The 23,401-nt window shown below is 38.0% G+C and overlaps 1 protein-coding gene across 1 annotated transcript; it reads left to right on the forward strand.

The window, feature by feature from the left end:
* The first annotated feature begins 556 nt into the window (after positions 1–556).
* Positions 557–20,281, forward strand: LOC127625936 (neuropeptide FF receptor 1-like). Its single transcript, XM_052101427.1, has 3 exons — positions 557–905; positions 12,497–12,596; positions 19,300–20,281. The coding sequence occupies exons 1-3, from the start codon at positions 557–559 to the stop codon at positions 20,279–20,281; spliced, it is 1,431 nt and encodes a 476-aa protein (XP_051957387.1).
* Positions 20,282–23,401: the final 3,120 nt, after the last annotated feature.

A 23,401-nucleotide genomic window follows, 5' to 3' on the forward strand; every position in this document is an offset into this window, starting at 1 on the left:
TTCTTTCAGTATTTTTCTTTTCTTTTTAAACAAACAGTTTAAAAGTTTCCTTGCGCAACCACAAAGAATCACTAATTTTCCCCATCATAATTCCTAAATTAGCTATTTCACGCAAATTAGTTTTTCATCTAATGCTGTTTACATGACAACTGTATTTCTAACTGCTTCACTCAATGTTTGTCACGTTTGTCTTCTAGTAAATATTCATGATACTGATGCGTTTGCTGTGTGCATACATTTCACAGAAAACTTTAGCAATGAATGCTGTATCTGTTCACTTACAGTACAGCTGTGTAGTTTGAAAATGCTCATAAGGCATGCATCTGATGTGTCTAGCTGTCCTGTTGAAATTGACTGCACATTCCCATTAGCCTGACGCAACCATCTCATTAGTGCTTGCTCTCTGGTGCTCAAATTCTTTGCACAAACATATTTTGCACATTTTGACATTATTGATATTTGAATTGACTCTACTGTGGTGTGCTTGTGTGCTTGCTTGTTTTCACCCTCAGGTTCTGTCTGCGACTGGCCTAACAAGTTTAAACTCCAGGACAACATGTCGGAGGAGCCAACCGAAATGGATATGTCACCGGAACGTTCTGCGCTCTATTTCAACGCCAGCCTCACGAATTCCTTCGCAAACAACAGTAATGTGACGAACCTCACCAGTATTACCTACTACCCGTACTACCAACACTCTCTGCCCGTGGCTGCTGCCCTGACTCTGGCCTACCTCTTCATCTTCCTACTATGCATGGTGGGAAATGGTTTGGTATGTCTCATCGTGCTGGAGAACCGGCATATGAGAACAGTCACAAACCTCTTTATCCTCAATCTGGCCATGAGCGACCTTCTGGTGGGTGTTTTCTGTGTTCCGACAACCCTGGTGGACAACCTAATTACAGGTAACATACACCACAGTGCACATTTCTGTAACTTTTTCACAATTGTACTCTTATTTTAAAGAATAGTCCCCCCCCCAACATTTGTTTTACATTCTTTACATTTACAAGAATCTTCACTCAGGGTTTTTCTATATAAGACAGGGCAGTGTAATGACGAAGACATCACCGTAACAAATTTTCTACCTGTACTTGTACTCCTCAGTTTGGGTGATTCCATCACAGGCTCAGCAATCATTAGATTTATCATGTGTGCTTACCACTATGTTTTTTATACTTATAAAAGGCATTAGTTTAATTACATTATACTATCATATCAATGTTTTAAAGCAGTGCTGGTTTGGGGAGGTCTGGGTAGTTCAACGAGTACTGATGCTGACTACAGGCCCCTGTTCAAACTCTCACTGATGATTGATGAGGTACCGGGGTAAGGTTGCACCAGCTGTGCGTAAGTTCTCACGTAAGTTAGGACGTAAAGTTCACACTAAGGGCTTAGTAACTACTAGTTAGTTTGTAACTAAGTCAGTGTTTAATTTGGTTGCACCGCCTCTTTTTAAGGCAAGACTTAGCTAGTAGGTCCTAAACTCTTTGTAAAGTAATGTGTAGTCGCATATTATGATGTTTATCTGTATTTATCCAATAAGCACCCTTCAAATTTATACACAGAACTGTTAAAAGCTGTGAACTTCAATTTGATCTTGTTACGGATGATATTCAGACCTTGTTTGCTCACGTAACTGTCAGCTGTAATGAAGTATATCCCCATTAAAATATGATATGTAATAAAAGTAGATTTGATAAATAGTATCTTTGCCCTGTGTAAATGACAACATATAGGAACTGTATCTAAAATAAATGAGGGGTGATAAATAAATACTAATACAACAGGCTGGAAAAACAGACATTTATTAATTTTAATATCCAATATATATTTTGAATTAGTTGAAACTTGACATCAGATGACACACCCTGAAAACTGCACCATTAGATTGGTTTCATGCTGAAGAGCTGCTTAAAAGAATGTTTATTTTTTCTCTCTTGTAAATGTAAGCGGGTGTAAATGTCAACATCATATTTCAAAATGATTGGTGCGAAATTGTTGGTGGAAAACATTGATGTCATTAAATTATTCTGCTTTTTTATTCCATCAGTTATGTCTGGTCAGAGGCTTCCATAAATATTTAGTTCATACGTCGGGTTACGTTCTACCTAAGTTTAATGGTGCAATGCTCAAATATTTAGTAGTGCGTAAATTGTGAGTTGGTGCCCATTTACGCCAAAACTAGGCTAAATTTGAACTTGCGCACAGCTGGTCCAACCGGCCCCATCTGTCTCCTATTTCTGCTCATGTCTGTTTACAAAAACACCAATTACTCATATATCATGGACCTAACATGTTCACTTACTAGGTTTAAGGATTCTAATCTTCACTTAACTTACCTGTTTTGAGCATTTACTTAATCTAACTTACTAAACTTACTAAACTTACTAAACCTGTTCAAACTCTCACTGCTGGGTCATGAGATACCAGCTGTCTCCACTTGTTGCTTCTGTCTGTTTGCAAAAACACCACTTACTTATTTGGACCTGATATCTTACTGCACTCATTAAGTTTGATGTTTGTTGTCACTTTGAAGGGTGGGCGATATTAGCAAATATTGTACTGTGAAATTCGTAACACTTTTGATTAACCATTTATCGCAATATACACATTTTTTATGGAAAGTGATTAAACTTCTGAAAGAATCAAGTTCCTTTTTAATTTAAAACAATGTCCAGAGTAATGGTAGAAGTTCCATATCCACTATGTCCAATGAAAGGACTTAAAAAAAATGTAATAATTAGTTAGCAAGCTCTTTGTTTCAATATTTACAAAACAAATTTAAATATTGCTGAATAAAATACTATCAATGTCTGCTTACATTTTTACATTTCAGTCAGTTTTCATTTTAAGCATCTTTAGGGGTCTTCACACTCCCCATGCTGTATGCTGAGAAAAGTTCACATTTAAATGAAAAATAACACACAGCCAACTAACAATGCTACAAATGCACTTTCCCTACCAAACGGCGGCACTTTGCATCACTGCGATAGCAAGGACACACTAACATTTCTTGTGGTTGACGCATTTCTCTCCGTATATCGACGTAATCGGTATATTACCCACTTCAAGTTATTTAAAATTGTTTCTTTTAGCCTCCCACATCCCTTGATAAACCTTTTGAAGAAATAAACTTTTGAGCTGCACGTGCACGCTTCATGGTAGCTTTGGAAATGGCTCACAAAAAGCTAGCTAGCATTATCCACTCCTGCATAGAAAAAAGCTCAAAAGTTAATCAACAGCCAACATTTGCCAAGCTAGCAAGCAAATTAAACATACAAGCAATTTTAATAACAGTAAATAAATAAATCCTCATTTTGTTTTATTACTCCTGACACATTTTCTCTGGTTATCAAGTTAAATGTGACTACACTCAGCCATGCTAGCCACATGTATGGTTAAATGTTAGTCTTTTAGAATAATACATGGTTAAAAATTAAATGGTAAAAGTCTAAATCTATGATTTGCTATAAACAAATTATCAATATGTATTACAGATAGCTATTTTATCCTCTCCAATTCATTGCTCATGCTTCTCATCTTCACCGGGCATTAAATACGGCAGCTCTGTCGTATGGCAGAGCAGGGCAACCAATTGATTTTGACCAAACACAACGATTCCAATCACAACGCATGGCAGCCATGGTAACAGTCATATAAAGTCTCTCTTTGCAACCAGTAGTTCTGCTGAATGAATATTTTTGACACCTGTGCTAAAAAAGATAAATGTAGAGCAAAGCATAGTGAAATATAACCTATCGAACTTTGTGTCTTGAGAGGTGTTTATAAACATTGAAGTTCTTTTTAACTTGACAGGGTGTCTAAAAAATAGTTTGGGAAGGTGATTTTGTCATGTCTTGTCCTGTCATATCGTATGTTTTGCTCTTGTTCTTTCCTTCTACTCTCATGCCATCTATTGGCCCTCTTTTGTTACTTCTCTCCTTTTCCCTCGCTCCCCAGCTGTCTCTCGTCTCCCCCTAATTCTTCGTCTAATTCTTCCCCACCTGATTCCGTTTTCCCGCTGATTAGCTCTACTTCTTTCCCTGCTTTCTCTGCCTTCATTGTCTGAGTCTCACTAGAGAACGCTACATGCTGTTTCTGTCTACCGTCAGAATTGTCGCTGTCCAGTCCTGTCCTGTATTTGTTCCCGCTCCTCTGCACCCCTCTCTCCGTTAACCACCTGGATTTGTGTTCTATTCAGTTCGCCCTCGCTGCTAGAGGTCTGGTGCCTACGCTCTCCCTCTATCCCTGCCAACCCCAGGGGAATCCACAGCCTGTCGGCGTCACACTGCAAGCCCGGCAGCTGCCTAAGGGAGGCCCGCTAAGGAGCCTGAGGACTGCTCCCTTCATTCTTCGATCCAGCTATGGATTGTTTATGTTAACCTTTTCGCCTCTCAAGGAGAAGACTTTGTGTTTTGTAGTGATCTAATTTTGAACTTCATTAAAGACTGCTTTCTGTTATATCGCTTTTGGGTCCTCACTTACCTCACAACAGATTTGGTGTCTCTTTCTGTTGGTACAACAAGGCACCACTCATTTGCAGATTACAGGCTTCTGGTGGGAATGTAGCACTGGAGGAATGATTTTTGGTAAGCTGGAGCAGACCCAGTGAATGTTCTGTGCGCCAGCATCAGACCCTTGATGCGTGCAGCAACAGGCAGCCAGTGTAAAGAGAAAAGAAGGGGTTTAACATACACTCTCTTTGGTTTGTTGAAGACCAGATGTGCTGTTGCATTCTGGATCATTTACAGAGGCCTAATTGTGCATGCAGAAAGGCAGGCTAAGAGAGCATTACAGTAATCCAGTCCAGATTTGACAAGCGACTTAACAGGAAGGGTCTTCCTGATGTTGTAGTGTAAATCTATATGATCGGGCTGTTTTTGGGCTGGTCGGGGAAATTGAGTTGACTGTCGATGGGGACCCCTAGATTTCTGGCCATTTTGGAAGGTGTTAATGTAGATGAACCCAGCTGAATGGTGATGTTGTGCACAAAAGCAGGCTGGAAAGACGAGGAGCTCAGTCTTTGCTAGGTTGAGTTGAAGGGGGTGTTTCTACATCCAGGCCAAGATGTCTGCCAAACAGGTTGGGCTGGAAAGACAAGTAGAGCTGTGTGCCATCAGTTTAGCAGGGGTTAGAGGAACCATGTGCATGGCGATGTGGTGTATATGGAGATTAGAAGTTGGCCAAGCACTGAGCCCTGAGGTACCCCAGTAAGTAGCTGATGTGACTTGGAAGAGATAGGACTTGAACCAGCCAAGCACAGTTTCTGTGATGCCTAGAGTAGAGAGGGTGGACAGGAGGATTTGATGGTTGACGGTGCCAAAGGCAGAAGATAGGTCCACTAGAATAGTAAGGACAGATGATCTGGATCCAGCTTTTATCCATCTCAGCAATTTGTTTACAGACAGTGGATTGTCCACTTTTGAAGCCTGATTGAGTGTCATCTAGCACCTTGTTCTGTGAGAGAAAGGCAGAGATCTGACTGAAAACTACCCTTTTGAGTGTTTTCGCCAAGAATGGGAGGAGAGAGACTGGTCTGTAATTTTCTACTTGTGTGGGGTAAAGTGCAGGTTTTTTAAGCAGTGGAGTTAGTGGGGCACATGGTGAGTAGTGCGTGGATGCCGCAGAGAATATCGTAAAGCCTCCACACGTCCTACGTCTCCACGGTAACACGCTCAACAAGCCACGTGATAAGATGCGTGGATTGACGGTCTCAGATGCGGAGGCAACTGAAATTCATTCTCCACCACCCGGATTGAGATCAATAAACAACCACAGGGACTTGGAGCACTTTGGGAATTGGGCATTCCAAATTGGGGAGAATAAAGTGGAGTAGGAAAAAAAAACACACCTGGCACAAAACCCAACAGTTTGTCAAGTACTGCTGGGCTTGGAATGGATTGAAGACCTCAATTGCACATGTAGAATAACAAAATATTGATTATGGTATTCAAATACAGGTGTGTTAAACGGTTAACCATATGTCGACTATCTGTGCACATCCCTACTCGAAACGTCACCAAGGTGGGAAAACAATCAATTGTCTATTTTTGGAGTGGTTGTGTGCCAAATCTTTTCTTTTTCAACTTTTTGATCAAGCACCTACACTAAAAGTTTTGGCCATTGGATGCGTGTGCTTTTGCGTACGTTTAAATGTTAGTTCTTGATATAAGGTAGATTTTAATAATGCATATCCTGCACATAATAAAATATAAAAAGGGCTTGCAATGCTGCATAAAGATTCTTAAATGTATAATTTTTTTGTTCGATAGAAGAAATCATACAGGTTTAAAACTAAATGAGGGTGAGTAAATAATGACAGATTTGTTTTTTATTTATTTATTTATTATTATTTACTTCATAAAGTACTAATTACTAATTTAAGGTCAGTCACTTGTCTAGGCACACAAATATAAAAAAATGAAGTTCTTGCTTTACGTCATAAGAGAAAGAGTGAGTGAATATGAATGAGAGAGAAAGGGGAAAATAGCTAATCCTGTCTTTTACCTTTAACCACTTCCTTAAGATAAAAGATCTTTACCCACCACTAAAGGCTAAAGATAAAAAAGTCACTTTTGAAAATTTCTCAAAAGAGCAAGTCTCCCTTATGATTGCAGTTAAGATGAGGCCAATTTTACTCTTATTTACTGAATTACATAGGCTTAGAGCTCAATCCCACCATTCACAGTCAGGTGCTAATACTGATGCAGCACTGACCTACTCTGACATTAACTGACTACAGTGTATATGTCCATTCTTATATTTTCTTATATTGTTAACGTTCATCAGTAACACTTTATTGCTGATTTGCGTATCCTTGCTCATTCTGAGCAAAAGGAAGTAATGACAGCATAAACATTTTGCTGGACTTACAGGACTTTTAAATTAAACAAAAACAGCTCATGTGGCAGAGCTATGGCAATTTGGAAAGTGCATGTGCTGTCACTGCACATGACTAATCATAGCCGCACAGGGATGCAAGTAGTTTGGTCCTTGTCTTCGTGGTGGACCAGCAAAGTATGTTTTAAACTGGCAAAGCTTAGCTGGTAATGCTGGTCTACCAGCATCAAGCTGGTTGATTGAGGAAATCTTGCTGGTTAAGCAAGCCTGGTGGGGATACTATCACCAGTATCCCCTTATGATCTCTTATGGTCCTAAAACATTAAGAGCCCATAAATATAAAGGTTACAAAAAAAAAAAAGAATATTGCAGTAATGTAAGTTCTGATCATGTCTATTTTTTTCTTGTTGTTTGCAGTTATGGCATTCTCACTACATTCACAGTAGAAAGAGCTGGCTTTGGTCAGTAGTGCAGTGACTAAACATATTGCACTTAATGGCTGAAAAAAAGCTTGAGTTACTTACTGTGGAGCAAAGCTAGCTTCTTTATCTATTTTCCATAACAACCCATTTGGTAACATGTCTTTATAATGAAACCATTCTATTTGGTCTTATCAACACATTTTAACGGTAGCCTGGTTTTGCTCTGAAAGATTTGAAACGTATTTAGTTTGTTTGCTTGCTTTACTGTTATTTTGGCCACACCAGGAAAATTCTCTTGAGCAGAAAATTCTGCTCTCCCTCCTGCAGTTCTATTCAGTTTCCAGTATATAAAGTACAGTACAATGGATGTTCCTTCCATCAGCCCTCTCTCTTAACATCTTTATGAGAACAAAGAGATTTCTTGTTGCAATGGACATTTAAAAAACACTGATTTTGCTGCAGTATTTTCCTCAGGAAGTACACAGTTGCAAAACGACAAACTGAAACACAAACATAAGGTTCTTCTGATCTCGTTAGCAATTAGTGCCCTGGGCATTGTGGCTCTCTATTATTGAATTGCTACACAATTCATTATGTGAGACTCTGTGAGTTATGTTCCCAGGCTATACAAAATATCAATTCAGGTCCATCAATTATTTTTTATCTGGCCCTCCAATTGATTTTGATAAAAAATGTTGTGAGCCATTAAACTCCCTGCACGATAGAGCGCACTCTGCACAAAACTCAGTGGTGGATTTAACAACTCTTCACTGTGAATTTGACAGCGCTCAGCAGTGAGTTTAACAACTCTCAAAAGTGAGTAGGACAATGCTCAGTGGTGAGTTTAATGGCACTCAGTGGGGAGTTTAATCAAGCTCTGCAGATATATTTACCAGTGTGCAAATGTGCAATATTTGCAGGACAAGGAAAAACTAACTTTTCCTTTCTGAATGGGAGGATTTTAAACAGAGTTTTAAAGTACTGACTTTTTTCAGTTTTCTCTAACTTGTAAAAAATGAAATCCCAAATATATTACAAACAATCAGTTTTTTTTAAATCTATATATGAAAAGTTAATCAAAACCTATTTGTTAACTGAGGATGTAAAGTCATGTTTATTCTCTAAAAGTTTTTTTATGGCTAGACCTTAAATGAAATGAAACTGTTGTTCCAAACCCACACAAGTAAAAGATGACTTGTGTTTCATGGAATAATGGATTTGGAACAACATGAGGGTTCTGGCTCCTGAAAAGATAGTTGAAGAGCCCTGTTGTAGAACATGTGCAGAATTGTTTAAAACTATGATAGCCCTATTCACATTGTCAGCAACTCACAGTCACAAAGCAACAGGAGACCATTCATTTTAAATGAGAGCTGGCAACAGGAGTGACAATGACCATTGGTGACAGGATGTGGACATGTGAAGAGATGCGACAAAGTTGAGAAAAGTTTAACTTTATGTAAATGTGGAGCAATAACGTGCAGTGACAACCAATAGGAGTGAAAACGGTGAAGCTCATGACATCTGTCTCCTGTGAGACTGGATTCAAGTGCAGGCAAAATGAAAAGTGAAACTAGTCATTGATTTTACTATTCTACATAATTTGTCTGTAACCACATACATAAATCTTAGTTTATCCGGCAATGTATCTTATCTGTGATCAGATTTTTTTGTAAGCTATGGCCAGTTGTGCAGCCATCCAATAATGTTACAGCTGTCCAATAACATCCACTGGTGACACGGAGTACAGAGACGAGCGACATCCAGAGACAAAGTTGCTGACAATGTTAATGTGGGCTTGAGGGTGTATTGTGCCAATGATTAATTTTGTCTGCCATGTTGGATTCTGAACCATCCCGGTACCAAATCCCTAAATGAGATTTAAATCAAGAGGTTAAAGTAATGGAGTATTAGGATTAAAATTATGGTTTAAATGGAACTCTGATTATTTTTAAACAAGGTTTAAAGTTGGGTGCAATGGAATTATCAGATAAACCTTGAGTTATTCTAAGTTTAATATTAATCCTTATTGGTGCAACACACCTTAATTGTCCCATTCTTACTTTTTACTGTCTTGCTAGAGTCCAAAGCAAGACCATAAAAGAGAGCTGGGCTTCTTGATCTCTTCTTGCGTTTGGAATCGCTGTGAGCTTGTTACTCCTCTGGGAGACTAGTAAGCAGAAGTCCTCATTGGCCACTTTATACTGCTAAAACATAACTAGCAGCCTGCTGCACATGTTTGAAAGACCTGAGTTTTCACAAGTGGTTATATGCTCTGGCCTTTCTTGTGCAATATACCTGTGTTGGCCCCTGCAATCATTCACTCACCCTCATATTTTTCCAAACATTTCTTTCTTCCATGGAACACAAAATGAGAGGTTTACATAATGAGACTCTCAGTCACCATTCCCTTTCAATGTATAAAAAAAAAATTGCAATCTGTCTGTAGATCTTTTACAAACCACCTGTCCTCTCGGTCCCAAACATTACACGGTACATTATTGGGGTTGAATAGGCCATGTAGAATTGATTTTCAATGAAAGCTCTCTCGATTTCTATAGAATTTAAATAGAATAACAAATTCCTAAACAATGCAAATCAATGGGGGTCCAACAATTTCAACCTCCAAGAAGGACATAAAAGCAGCATAAAAGTGTTCCAAACATTTGAAGTGGTTTATTTAATGTCTTTTGAAGTGATGCCATTGGTTTTTGGTGAGAAACTGACCAAAATGTATCATCATTTTCACTGTAAATCTTGACATGTGCAGTCTCCTTGGTGATCATGATTTAAAGCTTGATTACACTTAATTGCACTTGACGCATACACAGAGCAGCTTGCACAGCATGTGGGCATGTATATAGCTTTGACTTCTGACACTGTACAGCATTGACTTGCATTGTATAGAAAAACACACTTCATATCTCCATCAAAATATCTCAGTTTGTGTTCTGCAGAACAAGTTTATAGTAGTTTGAGAATGCATAAGGATGAGAGAATGATCATTTATGGCTGAACTACAACTACTTTAATGGAGTTCTTAGTTATGTTTAATGAAAGTATCAACTTTCTCGAAATATAAAAAATTACAAACAATGAGACAAACTGTTTACATAGAGTAATAGAATAGAGCTATATTATTATAGATGAAGTAACTGTTTACAAACAAAACAATCCTCGGGGGCACTTCCGGGATCTAACTGCACCCAAGGAAAGAACTGCGTTAAATAGGTGCTCTGTTCAAAAAAAGCTGTAAATGCCCAAAAAGTGCTGTTTGTGGGATTGAAATACCCCATTTCCCATATATTATTGGAGAGTTGGTCTTCTTTTAACTCAAGGAGAAATCTGGACAAACTTAGGATTTGACCAATTCTGGAATTTCACAGATCACAATCATTGCTCCTCAGCTTTAATATGCAATCCAATTTCCCAGCAGTTTGTGTTGGTGGACTTGAACTTTTCACAAAAGAATTTTTCGCAAATGGCTTTTTAAAATTTCCACATTTCCAATTTTCAACTATTACAGATATGAAGTCAAACATGATCTAATGCTGAATTCAAATTCAATTTTACAGGTGAACCGGAGCCTTCACCACAACAGCGAGTATTGTCTGTTTCCCCTCACAAAAACTCTAGAGTTCTGGCAAACTAACCACAAATGTGCTGCAAAATTTTGCATTTATTTAGAATGCACTAAGTAACTTGTTCAATCCAAATTGTCTGTTAAGCTTGAATGTTAGATATGTGAAATAAATAGAATTTTTTTTAAAATATCCCTTATAACGACTTTCATTTGCATTAACAAACATTATTATGTTGGCTTGACAAAGCATACCCTAAACTAAGTCCAACATTATCAATTGTAACTCCTAGAGTATTCAAGATTCTGTACAGTACATGCACCAAAATCGACACAACCTTCAGACTGTTCTGACTTAGTGTGATATGTCTTTTCTAATGGTGCATTTCAATCAGCTCCCTAGTTCAGTAGTCAGGGCACTGATCAGGAAGTCGGTCATTTTAAGGGCTGTCTCAATCGCCAAATCGTTCCAGTGCACTGAAATGTTTGCTCCAATAAAAATCACACAATGCACCATAAAAACCAGAGAGTATCGTTGCTCACTATGTTCACTTACCGGAAACGCTGTCATGTCTTCTGAAGTCTCTCAAGTCATTAAAAGATGAGCACAAGTGCAAGTATATGATTTCAAACCTTATTTTCTTTTTCAACAATAAAAAAGCGGCAGTTCTGCTGATGGAAATGCCATGTTGATGAGCGAGGTCAATGGAGAATGGCCAGACTGGTTCCTACTTATGTTAGTCAATAAACAACTAATCATAAAATTATGAAACACACAGACTTTATTCACACCACCATACTACAATGTAAACAAATTTGGCAATATGTGGGGTGCCTTCAGACCTCAATACACTTCTTGGGACTTTGCATGGATCAAAAGCAATTTTTTGATGTTTGATTTCTTGATATCGTTTCATGGATGTTTTTCAATTTACCGCCATTGCTTGCCCCTGCTGAGAGTCACAAATATGACTACTGCGAAGAAAAAGTTATGTCACTGAAACAGGTCAAATGACTGTCTATCTGGCAGTTCATCTAACTTTGTGTGATATTTTATACTTTTGTATACCTTTTGAGCAAACTTATTTACTTTTGTTCAGCTTGTTCTAGATTGGTTGGCATCTCAAAGCAGTATTCTTCATGTTTTTGCCTTGTGTTACTAGGTTTTAATGTACTAGTAGTAAACAAACACTGTACTGTATTTCACTTTAAACCTTACCAGATTTTGTCTATAGTCATTGTAGCATTGTCATTATTTCTTCAATTCCATTTATCCAATTTTCAAAGGAACATTAAAGTGTTTCATGCTGTATAAACATAATAAATGCCTTGAGTCATGCTCAGTGAGTGCAATATGTTGGTATTGTTAGGTCTTTCTGCCACCTAGAAAACTCATTGCAGGCATCCTGTGGACACAGAAAAGATGGAAGAACTTATTCTGCAAATCCCATTATATTACAGCTCCAGCATGCAGCTCAGACAACCTGCTTGTCAAACTGGAGTCATTCTTTAGCTATTTCTAAGTCACACTCTGTCACTATAAATGGCTTTTTCTTTTCAACTGAAAGGTGTGTGTTTGTGGGGTTGTTGGGAGGTTGTGTATACCACAGTTTACTTATTCTTTTATGATGTACTTTATCTTCCTCCCAAGGCTGGCCATTCACAAACACTGTCTGTAAGATTAGTGGCCTGGTGCAGGGCATGTCCGTCTCTGCCTCTGTGTTCACGCTGGTGGCCATCGCTGTTGACAGGTTAGTGGTAACATCAGTCAAATGGGTGTGCAAGCGTAAATCCAACTTGGTCTCATGGAAAAACGTTACTATTTCCACATTTATGCAAAATATTTTTATGTGCTTCGTTGTATGTATCGCGACAGTTTTCTGGAGAAATTAACACTAGATGTGCTACAACAACAATAGGCGCATTTCCACAATTCTCGTAGCGGTACCGTGCCACTCTGTACCGATCCGGCTCGCTGGTATGGTAATGGTTTATTTTTCCACTGCGGTGCTGTGATATCAGGATTAGAATTAGAATTAATTGACTGGGCATGTGACCAATCGTGAGTCACCACATCACAACAGATGTTCCACCAGCATGGTTTGTTATGGTTCAATTAAAAACCATTCACAGCCTAGAGTTCTCAGGACGGTTATCTAACCATGCTCACCACAGAGAACTGTGCTGAGAAATGTAGGCTGTGAATGGTTTTTAACTGAACCATAACAAACCATGCTGATGTGGAAATGCCACTGGATCTGTTACTCCCAGTGCTCATTCGTCCCAATGTTGGAAATGCGCATGTTAACTTTGGTTCCCTTTTATCACAGGTGAAATAAAACCCTTTTCGCCCTGTTCCTCACAAAATGCTATCTTATGACATCAAAACACTTTGACTATAGCACATGACTTGTTAGGTGAAACATTTTAACTCCATTGGAGCTCCATTACCTAATCAACCACACTTACAAGCTTAAGAGTGAAATAAAATTGTGCAGACAGTGTTAACCTTGTCAACAAAAACATTAGTTGACGAAGGATTTATGATTTTTTGAATGATAATGAATACGAGAAGAAAAAGACACATCATGTCGATAAATGATGTTTCTATTAAAACATACTGTTGATAAAGATATGACGATAAAAAAGTAAAAATGCACGATATTAATAGAAGAAATATCTAAGATTGATCTTTCCAATAATCCAGAATTTTGGGAATTTCCCCGCTTGAACTACATGAGTAAAATGCGCTGAACACTGGCAAAATTAACCGCTTTAAAAGAAGTTAATTACTTCACTCAAATTAATCTTATTACTAAATGAGATTAATCCCTATGTCCACAACACACACTCACTGAACACTTAATTTGGAATACCTGCACGCCAACTTATTCATGCGATTATCTAATAAGCCAATCATGTGCAGTGTATAAAATCATGCAGATACGGGTCAGGACCTTTTAGTTAATGTTCACATCAACCATCAGAATGGGGAAAAAATATGATCTCTGTGATTTCGAAATTGTGGCATGGCACAACTCTTGTCCCTAGAGCAAGGGTTGGCAACCTTTTGGCATGCGTGCCAGCATTCGCTTGCGGAGGGGCAATCACTGGCACTCCGGCAACTACAAGAAAGGAGTAAAAAGTGACATAAATTTTGTGTTTTGCAAAGTTTTCTGCTCCAGTTGTTGTGGTGTTGATTCACATTGTTTCTAGATTATTGTGCAGAGTGATCAGATGCCTCATTGGCCAAAAACTTTATCACAAAAACCCAAATTTCACAGTTTTTTGGCCCTGGCACAAAATGACCAGCCAACATCATTTCACTAATCATATCAGCAGCACCAGGGAACGTGTGAATGAGAACTAGTCAGGTGAAATCATTCCATCATACTGATTGGATTATAAGAGCAGACTGGTTGCTTTAAAAGGAGGGAAGAAGTGCTTCCAGTCATTGTGTTCTTGTTAGCAATGGTTACCTCTAAAGAAAGATGTGCAGCTATCTTCACTTTGCATCAAAATGGCCTCACATGCAAGGAAAGTGCTGCCAAGAATAATGCACCTGAAAGAACCATTTACCAGATCATCAAGAACTTCAAGAAGAGAGGTTGCAGTTGAACTGCAGTGAAGAAGGCTTCAGTCAGCTACAGAATCATGTCACCACCAGTGCAGAGATTGCTCAATATTGGCAGCAGGTTGGTGTGAGAGCATCTGGCCACACAGTGAGGCGAAGAATTTTGGACAATGGCCTGGTGTCAAGAAGGGCAGCAAAGAAGCCACTTCTCTCCAAGAAAAATATCAAGGACAGACATCTGGAAAATCGATAGTCCGGAGAAGAAAAGGTGAACGCTACCATGAGTCCTGTGTCGTACAAACAGTGAAGTATCCTGAAACCATCCATGTGTGGGGTTGAATGGTATAAAAAATTCCTGCAAGAACAACTTCTCCCAACAATCCAGGAGCAATTTTGTGATCATCCATGCATTTTCCAGCATGATGGAGCACCATGTCACAAGGCAAGAGTGATAATGAAGTGGCTCAGAGATCATTGCATTGAATTTTTGTATACGTGGCCAGGCAAATCCCCGGATCTTATTCTCAGAGAGAACCTGTGGGCAATCCACAAAAGGCGAGTGGACAAGCAGAAGCCCACAAATTGTGATCAAATCTGAGCACTAATAAGTCAAGAATGGATCACCATCAGTCACGGATTTGGCCCAGAAGCTGATATTCAGCATGCCAGAGCGAATTGCAGATGTTATGAAGAACAAGGGTCAACACTGTAAATATTGACTCTTTGCATATATTGAGTGTTTTTGCCAATTAAAGCCTTTAACCCTCTGGGGCTGAGGGTGTTTTGGGCCCTGGAGAAGTTTTAATGTGCCTTGACATTTGTGCTTTTTTCAGTTGCTTAAAAACATGTGAATGTCTAATGTCTGATAACACTGTATTCAGCACAAACTGGGCTACAATAATAGGTGAGCAACATGTATGTACGTTTGTATTTTTGAGAAAATAATGTTTATGCATGGTTTTTGTGTCTGTGACTTAAGGCCATATAACACATACTAAACATTTGTCCACAAGACTTGTAGCAAAACTGGATCTTGCAACCTAGAGTTTTTGCTACAAAATGATGTGAAAACCATCATGATCACTCATTCATACAAAACAATATAGTATATTTAACTTTTGTAAGACACTTTTAGTGTTAGAAAGGTCATACGTGAGGAGGCGTGAATTATCATGAATATTGATGTAATACACACCTGAGGAGACAAAGACCCCTCCCCTGGGCCCATCAGTGAGGAATGTGACAGAAAGAGAATGAATATGAGGAGACTTAATGATCAAAATCAAGTTTTAAGTTAAAAGAAGTAATCAGACTATATATTTTCTTTACATAAAGACTTGACTTACACTAGCATTTAAAAGTTTTAGAAGATGTCTCCTCTTCTCACCAAGGCTGCATTTATTTGATCCAAAATACAGTTAAAAATGTTGATATTGTGAACTCTTTTTACAATTTAAAAAGAACAGTTTTCTATTTGAAAATATTGTAAAATGCTATTTGTGATCAAAGCTGAATTTTCAGCATCATTACTGCAGTCATCAGTGTCACATGAGCCTTCAAAAATCATTATAATATGTTGATTTTCTAATATGGGCATATTTACATCACATTTGACACATTTACACCCAAACACATATTTACATTTACATTTATGCATTTGGCAGACGCTTGTATCCAAAGCGACTTACAGTGCACTTATTACAGGGACAATCCCCCTGGAGCAACCTGGAGTTAAGTGCCTTGCTCAAGGACACACTGGTGGTGACCATGGGGATTGAACCAGCAACCTTCTGATTACAAGTTATGTGCTTTAGCCCACTACACCACCACCATATAAAATAGCATGTCAACTAATGTAAGTAAAACTAAATTACTTTCTCATACGAAATTGTATCCTCGACTGGATCAAATCACTCAACAAAATACAAACGTTCATCACCGCCCGGCTCTTCTGAGGAAAATGTTAACTCATCATCACTATCCAGGAGTTTCCTCACCTGTGTATCATGCCATCTTCCAAATGCGCAGAAAAGTGAATGAACGATGTTTTTAAGCCATTTGCATTGATCGCCTCAGCACATTACCGTATGAATAGCGCCCTCTGCCCATGGGTGTGAACACATTAGGGATAATTAGCTGAGCCAGGAGAAATTGTACATCACTTTGTTTCATACAGATTACATTGCAGGAGAATATTTGTTTTACATTTTTAATTGTTTTATTTAAGAGTATAAATTTTAAGCTTTCTTTATACATATGTTTCAAGTTTGTGTGATAATTATTCGCGTAGTTTCTGTTCATTTTTGTGACATGTTTCAGATATATGCTCGTAAACACAGAGACAGCTGAAAGCGCACCCTTTTTATTTTCTTTATATTAAAAAAGCACAAGGTTTTGTTGTTATTTTGAGTGTACCCAAATAAAAATAAAACCCTTTATAGTCTCTAACGATGCCATACATTTATCTGTATGCCCCAAAATGTAGTATTTTTGTGGAGTATTTTAAGTTGTTTCCACTGTAATGGCGAAAAAATCTAGCAGGACGCGCCGCAGAGGGTTCATGAAATCATTGTTTTCCAGTATACCATAGAAACATGTGAAAAAATTATCTACAAATACTGAAGCAGCAAACTTTGCAAAACAAAAAATTTATGTCACTGCCAATACTTTTGGCCACGGCTGTAGACAATTTTATTTATATAAATTCCGCACTTGCATTCCTGTCTACATCTTGATGTAATTCTTTCTTATGATCATGCAGCATGTTTTCATGAGTTGAATGGGAGGCTAAACAAAAAGTTAAAATGTGACAAGATTCAGGCTGCATGTGCAAGCCATTCACCCATCATGAGCCGGCTGGGCTCACTTTCGGTTAATTGCGTTATTCAGCACAGTTTTTGACCAGGCAAATAAAAAATGGCACTCCATGTCAAAAAGGCTGACCCCTGCTTTAGAGTTTACTCAGAATGGTGCCAAAAACAAATAACATCCCATGAGTGGCAGTTCTGCAGACGGAAATGCCTTGTTGATTGGAGAGGTCAACGGAGAATGGCCAGACTGGTTCAAGCTGACAGAAAGGCTACAGTAACTTAGATAACCAATTTGTACATCTGTAGTGAGCAGAATAGCATCTCAGAATGCACAACATGTCAAACCTAGAGGTGGATAGGCTAAACAACAGAAGAACACATCTGGCACTTTATTAGAACCATTGGGATCCTATTAAAGTGCTCCGTGAGTGAGTAATATGTTATATTACAACTTACATCTGCAAAGACAATAAAGCAAATGAACAAGTGAACTTGAAATAATTTACGTGCCTAATCATAATATAAGTAACTTGCATTGTGAATACACCATTTATGTAAAAAACATGTTACATGCAATGCAATATTCTAAACTGACTAAACACAGAACATTTCTAAAGCATTAATAATTCAGAATACAGTAGGCTAACATCTAAAGAGTATTTAATACTTCAGTATTCCCATGATATGCTATTATCTAAGGAGTCAAGGACAGTTGTAGTGTATTTTGTATGTAGCTTGTCTTTTATATGTTTGATACATGTTTAAATTAGGAAAATGTTTATACTTTTTTATATATAATTTGCACATTATCAAATATTTATTTATGTATTTATTTATTTTTATTGCCATGTCAGCATCACTGGCTATTTTCTTGGCAAGATCAAGGTAGTTTTAAAATGTAATGTACACAATATGTCATACAGTAATACATTTACATTTATGCATTTGGCAGACGCTTTTATCCAAAGCGACTTACAGTGCACTTATTACAGGGACAATCCCCCTGGAGCAACCTGGAGTTAAGTGCCTTGCTCAAGGACACAATGGTGGTGGCTGTGGGGATCGAACCAGTGACCTTCTGATTACCAGTTATGTGCTTTAGCCCACTACGCCACCACCACTCCACTCTAATGTAATTTTCCCTGGTGAAATTTTTTTGAAAACATCCACTGAATAACTAACGTTGCCTAGTGGCATTAAAAGTAGGACATTCCAGTAAAAACAATTATAGACAGTGGTGTCTGACAAAAATCCCATGTTGGTGGCACTTCCCCCTTCAATAAAATACATATGAGTAAGTCTGGAATGACCAATACGGCATCTTGTGTAAACAGTCTGGTCATGTACACTCAAAAGTAAAACTTGTGAAAGATCTTTCATTGGTCAATGGGCTGCTTCACATTATCATTAATAACTACTGTAAAATATATTATTTTCATGACAAATTATGGACATTTTCATCAATAGACTGAAACTATGACTAAAACAAAACTGAAAAGTTAGGATTAAGGTTTAGGATACAGACTAGGGAGAAAAGTTTTGTTGATTTTAAAAACTCGATAAGAACATTAACTGCAAAATCCTCGTCAGCTTTAACTCTCTTTTAGCGCCACACAGATGCCATTTCTCCTCGGAACTGCAGCAATACTTGTAAGAAGACACATTATATAATTTTGCAAAAGGGAATGAATATAATGTCACAATGCAATTTTTTTTTTTTTTTTTTTTTTACTAAAATGGTGTTTTATTTTCATTTTGCATATTATCAATTCTTTCTTTTGGGAAAAGACAATTGGCAACAGGTCACTTTTTTTATTTATTTAATTTTTGTGAGATCCAGTGAGTGGTTCACTAGTTTAATGTTAAAAAAATTAGATAATGGAACTTGTGAACTATCTGATATATAGAGAATAACAATGGTAAATAGTATAAATTAAGAAAACATTTCTAGTATGAGAGGATGGAAATAATAATAGAAAGGGAGAAAGTATTGGCAAGGAGTTGATATCTGAATGTTCTTCCTGCTATGATGTTGCTGAGAATTATGTATTCCTTTCCAATCTCCTCCAGGTTCCGTTGCATTGTGTACCCTTTCCAACCCAAACTCACCTTGCTGGTTGCCAAGGTGACCATAGTGATGATCTGGTTGCTTGCTGTGGTGATTATGTGTCCATCGGCTGTGACATTAACGGTGGAGAGAGTAGAGCATCATTACATGGTCTACAACGAAGACTACAACCACACATACCCACTTTTCTCTTGCTTTGAGAACTGGGCAAATCCACAGATGAGAAAAGTCTACACCACCGTCCTGTTTGCACACATCTATCTTATTCCCCTCGCCCTAATGACGCTTATGTATGGACGTATCGGGATCAAACTCTACACCACCTCTGTGATCTCCGGGAATGATCAGCATGAAGGTGGCCAGCCTCATGCTTCTCCTCCGGCCCCCAGGGCCCAACAGGAAGGCCGGTCCCACATTTCCCACAAGAAGATCAAGGTGATTAAAATGTTAAGTGTTGTGGCAATCTTATTCACACTGTCCTGGCTGCCTCTCTGGACCCTGATGCTCCTCACGGACTATGGTGGTCTGAATGAGGACAAGTTAGAACTGCTGACCGGCTATATATTCCCCTTCGCTCACTGGTTAGCCTTCTCAAACTCTAGTGTCAACCCCATCATATATGGGTACTACAATGAAAACTTCAAGAGAGGGTTCCAGGCAGTGTGCAGGACACATTCATGTTGCTGTGGGAGGATGTCGGCAGGCAACGGAGCACGACAGAAAGGCAACAAAGGAGAAGTCAGGGAGCCTGTGGTGAACTTTGGTGGAAGGAACCGAGTGTACACTGACGGTGATCTAAAGAACTCTGGTACACATGTGGAGATAGAGCAGAGAAGAACTGAGCGGCTTTGTAACACTGTCTGCACGAATGAAACAGGATCCAGTGTAGGATCTGGGGTCACAAATCAAAAAGTCTTTCAGATGGAAGAGCCAGAGAAAGTAAGTCCTATGCAAGTGGGCAAAAATCAAGCCTGGGACCGATAGGTGGATTATTTATGGTATGAGAAATTAAGCAGGATAAATCAGTTGTAATAATCAGAACAACATGTTTTTCAGTATCAAGAGCATCTTTTCATACAGTTTCTGTGAAAACACTGGTGTCACCGAGGATGAAAAAGTTCCCTTCTCAGAATCTAAATGAACTAGTTTTTCTCCACAAATTAACCTTTCAAGAGCCCAATTTTGTTTCTTAGAAAGTGCAAATAAGTGAGGCTTTAATAGAGTATTAAGTCTTATTTAAAGGTCGCTGAAAAAATTTGAATGGCCTCAAGAGAGCGATTTACACCAGACATCCTAAGAATATGGCTGAGCTGAAGGAGTTAAGAATGGTTAAAAAAAATGCTTCTAAGCTACTGGAAATGCTTTGAGTTTATCGCTGCCAATGGAGGATCAACCAGTAATTAATTCTTCCTTTTTCCACAGCACTGTGAAATTTTAAAGGAATGTGTTCAATAAAGACATGAAAGATTATAATTGTTTGTGTGTTGTTAGCTTAAGCACGTTGTGTATACCTGTGTCTTTGATGAAGATGAGATCACATTTTATGACCAATTAATGCAGAAAACCAGCTAATTACAAAGGGTTCACATACTTTTTCTTGCCACTGTAAACAGACACCTACGTTTACCCTAACAATCTGTTTGCCTTTAAAATTTCAAAGGATTAGATGGACATGTGAACTAAGTTTTGATTGGTAAAGTTACAAGGCCCTCACTTATTGCTGTTTTATAGTGGACCAATCACCTGGAAATGTATTCAATGAACAACCATTGTTGTGAACAACAATAGAACATTTTCAAAAGCAAAAATGGTATGTCTATGGCTTATGTTAGATCATTTATAAGATGTCTGTTCCTTCTATTTGATGTCTTGTGTGTATTATTATTAAAATGTGAGGGAATCAATGGTTCACATTGAAAAGGGTGTGTCTGTTTGGAATATGCTTCAACTTTAGACATGTCTTACATTGGCAAAAAAAAATGCTTTGTTTTGTATTTGTATTACAGAATTGTTTTGTTGCAAAAATCGCATTTTCGGGCACATCTGACAAATCTATGTAGGAATTTGTAGTCTGAATACGCACAAAAGAAAAAAAAAACATCTGTGTCCGAATGCAGTCATTTTCGCTCACTCTTTCCTGATATATTAAACTAGGTATTCACCATGTAGTGAATGCATGAATGAGAGACTGTTTAGGAGACAGCATATGGATGAATGTGTAAAATATAAATCACTTATGTTGTCTCATGTGCCATATGTTGGACATGACCAGAGGACATATTTCCAGTTTATTGTCCTCTCTTTTCCCACTAAAAGCAACATTCAGTTATTGTAAAATACAGTCTCTTGGCATTGTGCTGATGCTTAAGTCATTTCTATTGCATCCTATGTAGATATACTGGCTATTGGCTACACTTTGATAAAACAATGTGATTTAATCACTTGTAAAATGACAGTGTGGACAGTCAATCCTAAAGAAAAATTGGAATTGGTTTCAGTGTGAACAAAATGTGCAATGACATCACACCTCAGTCAGTACGTTTGCATGTGCAGTTATAATTGTGCCACTTGTCGAGCTGCAGTCATATATTTTTTTGTTATAAAAAAAAATATAAGTTTAAACTATAAGTTTAAATGGTTAAATACATGTCACCTCAGTCTTTTGGAGCATGTGTACAAGGTGCATTATCTAGGTCTGTTCGATGGACTTTGCAAAATCGGATTGGAATTATTTCAGTTCTTGTTTTGTAAATGTATTGAGTGTCATGTTATTTTATGTGTATACAAAAGAGGAACTATTCAAGGGGACAGTGCTCATTATAAAGCTGCAGTAGTCCATGCAAATGTAAAAACTCAATGTTGTTGATATTAATTATTAGAAGATTGTGGCTAATTTGCATAATGTTGTTCTGCTTTAAGGTTTCGAAAATGTTTCTTTAGTGAGCTTTGACTGAACATGCTTTTAGTCCTGCAGAATGAATGTGTGTAATATGATTTATTCAATGTTTACATCATTACATATTTATAGGGAAAGAAATGCCTTGTTGTAGTTTTGCAGTGTTGAGCAGCAAGGTTGGTAAAACAAATGCTGCCTGCTTACTTTTCAATAACATTAACCAACAGAAATGGTTAATAAATGGCATAAATATTAAACTCAATATTTTCGACCCAAATCCATCAACTGATAAATTCAATTCAGAATTTGAAAATGCTAAATTGACATTCAATAAACCACAACCTGGCAATGCCATACTATGATACAAGTTTTTTTTATTAATTTTAAGGTTTTAAATCTGGGCATTTGCTACAACTGTACAATTTACCCCTGGCCCTTACCCCTACCTTGCACATACAGGTGAAACTCGAAAAATTAGAATATCGTGCAAAAGTTCATTAATTTCAGTAATTTAACTTAAAAGGTGAAACTAATATATTATATAGACTCATTACAAGCTAAGTAAGATATTTCAAGCCTTTATTTGATATAATTTTGATGATTATGGCTTACAGCTTATGAAAACCCCAAATTCAGAATCTCAGAAAATTAGAATATTGTGAAAAGGTTCAGTATTGTAGGCTCAAAGTGTCACAATCTAATCAGCTAAACACCTGCAAAGGGTTCCTGAGCCTTTAAATGGTCTCTCAGTCTGGTTCAGTTGAATTCACAATCATGGGGAAGACTGCTGACCTGACAGTTGTGCAGAAAACCATCATTGACACCCTCCACAAGGAGGGAAAGCCTCAAAAGGTAATTGCAAAAGAAGTTGGATGTTCTCAAAGTGCTGTATCAAAGCACATTAATAGAAAGTTAAGTGGAAGGGAAAAGTGTGGAAGAAAAAGGTACACAAGCAGCAGGGATGACCGTAGCCTGGAGAGGATTGTCAGGAAAAGGCCATTCAAATGTGTGGGGAGCTTCACAAGGAGTGGACTGAGGCTGGAGTTACTGCATCAAGAGCCACCACACACAGACGGGTCCTGGACATGGGCTTCAAATGTCAAACATCTTACCTGGGCTAAAGAAAAAAGAACTGGTCTGTTGCTCAGTGGTCCAAAGTCCTCTTTTCTGATGAGAGCAAATTTTGCATCTCATTTGGAAACCAAGGT

This window comes from Xyrauchen texanus, chromosome 3 (genome assembly GCF_025860055.1).
Source record: "Xyrauchen texanus isolate HMW12.3.18 chromosome 3, RBS_HiC_50CHRs, whole genome shotgun sequence".
Lineage (NCBI taxonomy): Eukaryota > Metazoa > Chordata > Actinopteri > Cypriniformes > Catostomidae > Xyrauchen > Xyrauchen texanus.

Bases quoted from the DNA above. Each gene is read 5' to 3' on its own strand.
- LOC127625936 (XM_052101427.1), top strand. From the start codon at position 557: ATGTCGGAGGAGCCAACCGAAATGGATATGTCACCGGAACGTTCTGCG. The intron at 906-12,496 runs GTAACATACACC...CTTCCTCCCAAG, and splicing joins GGTGGACAACCTAATTACAG to GCTGGCCATTCACAAACACT. The intron at 12,597-19,299 runs GTTAGTGGTAAC...AATCTCCTCCAG, and splicing joins GTGGCCATCGCTGTTGACAG to GTTCCGTTGCATTGTGTACC.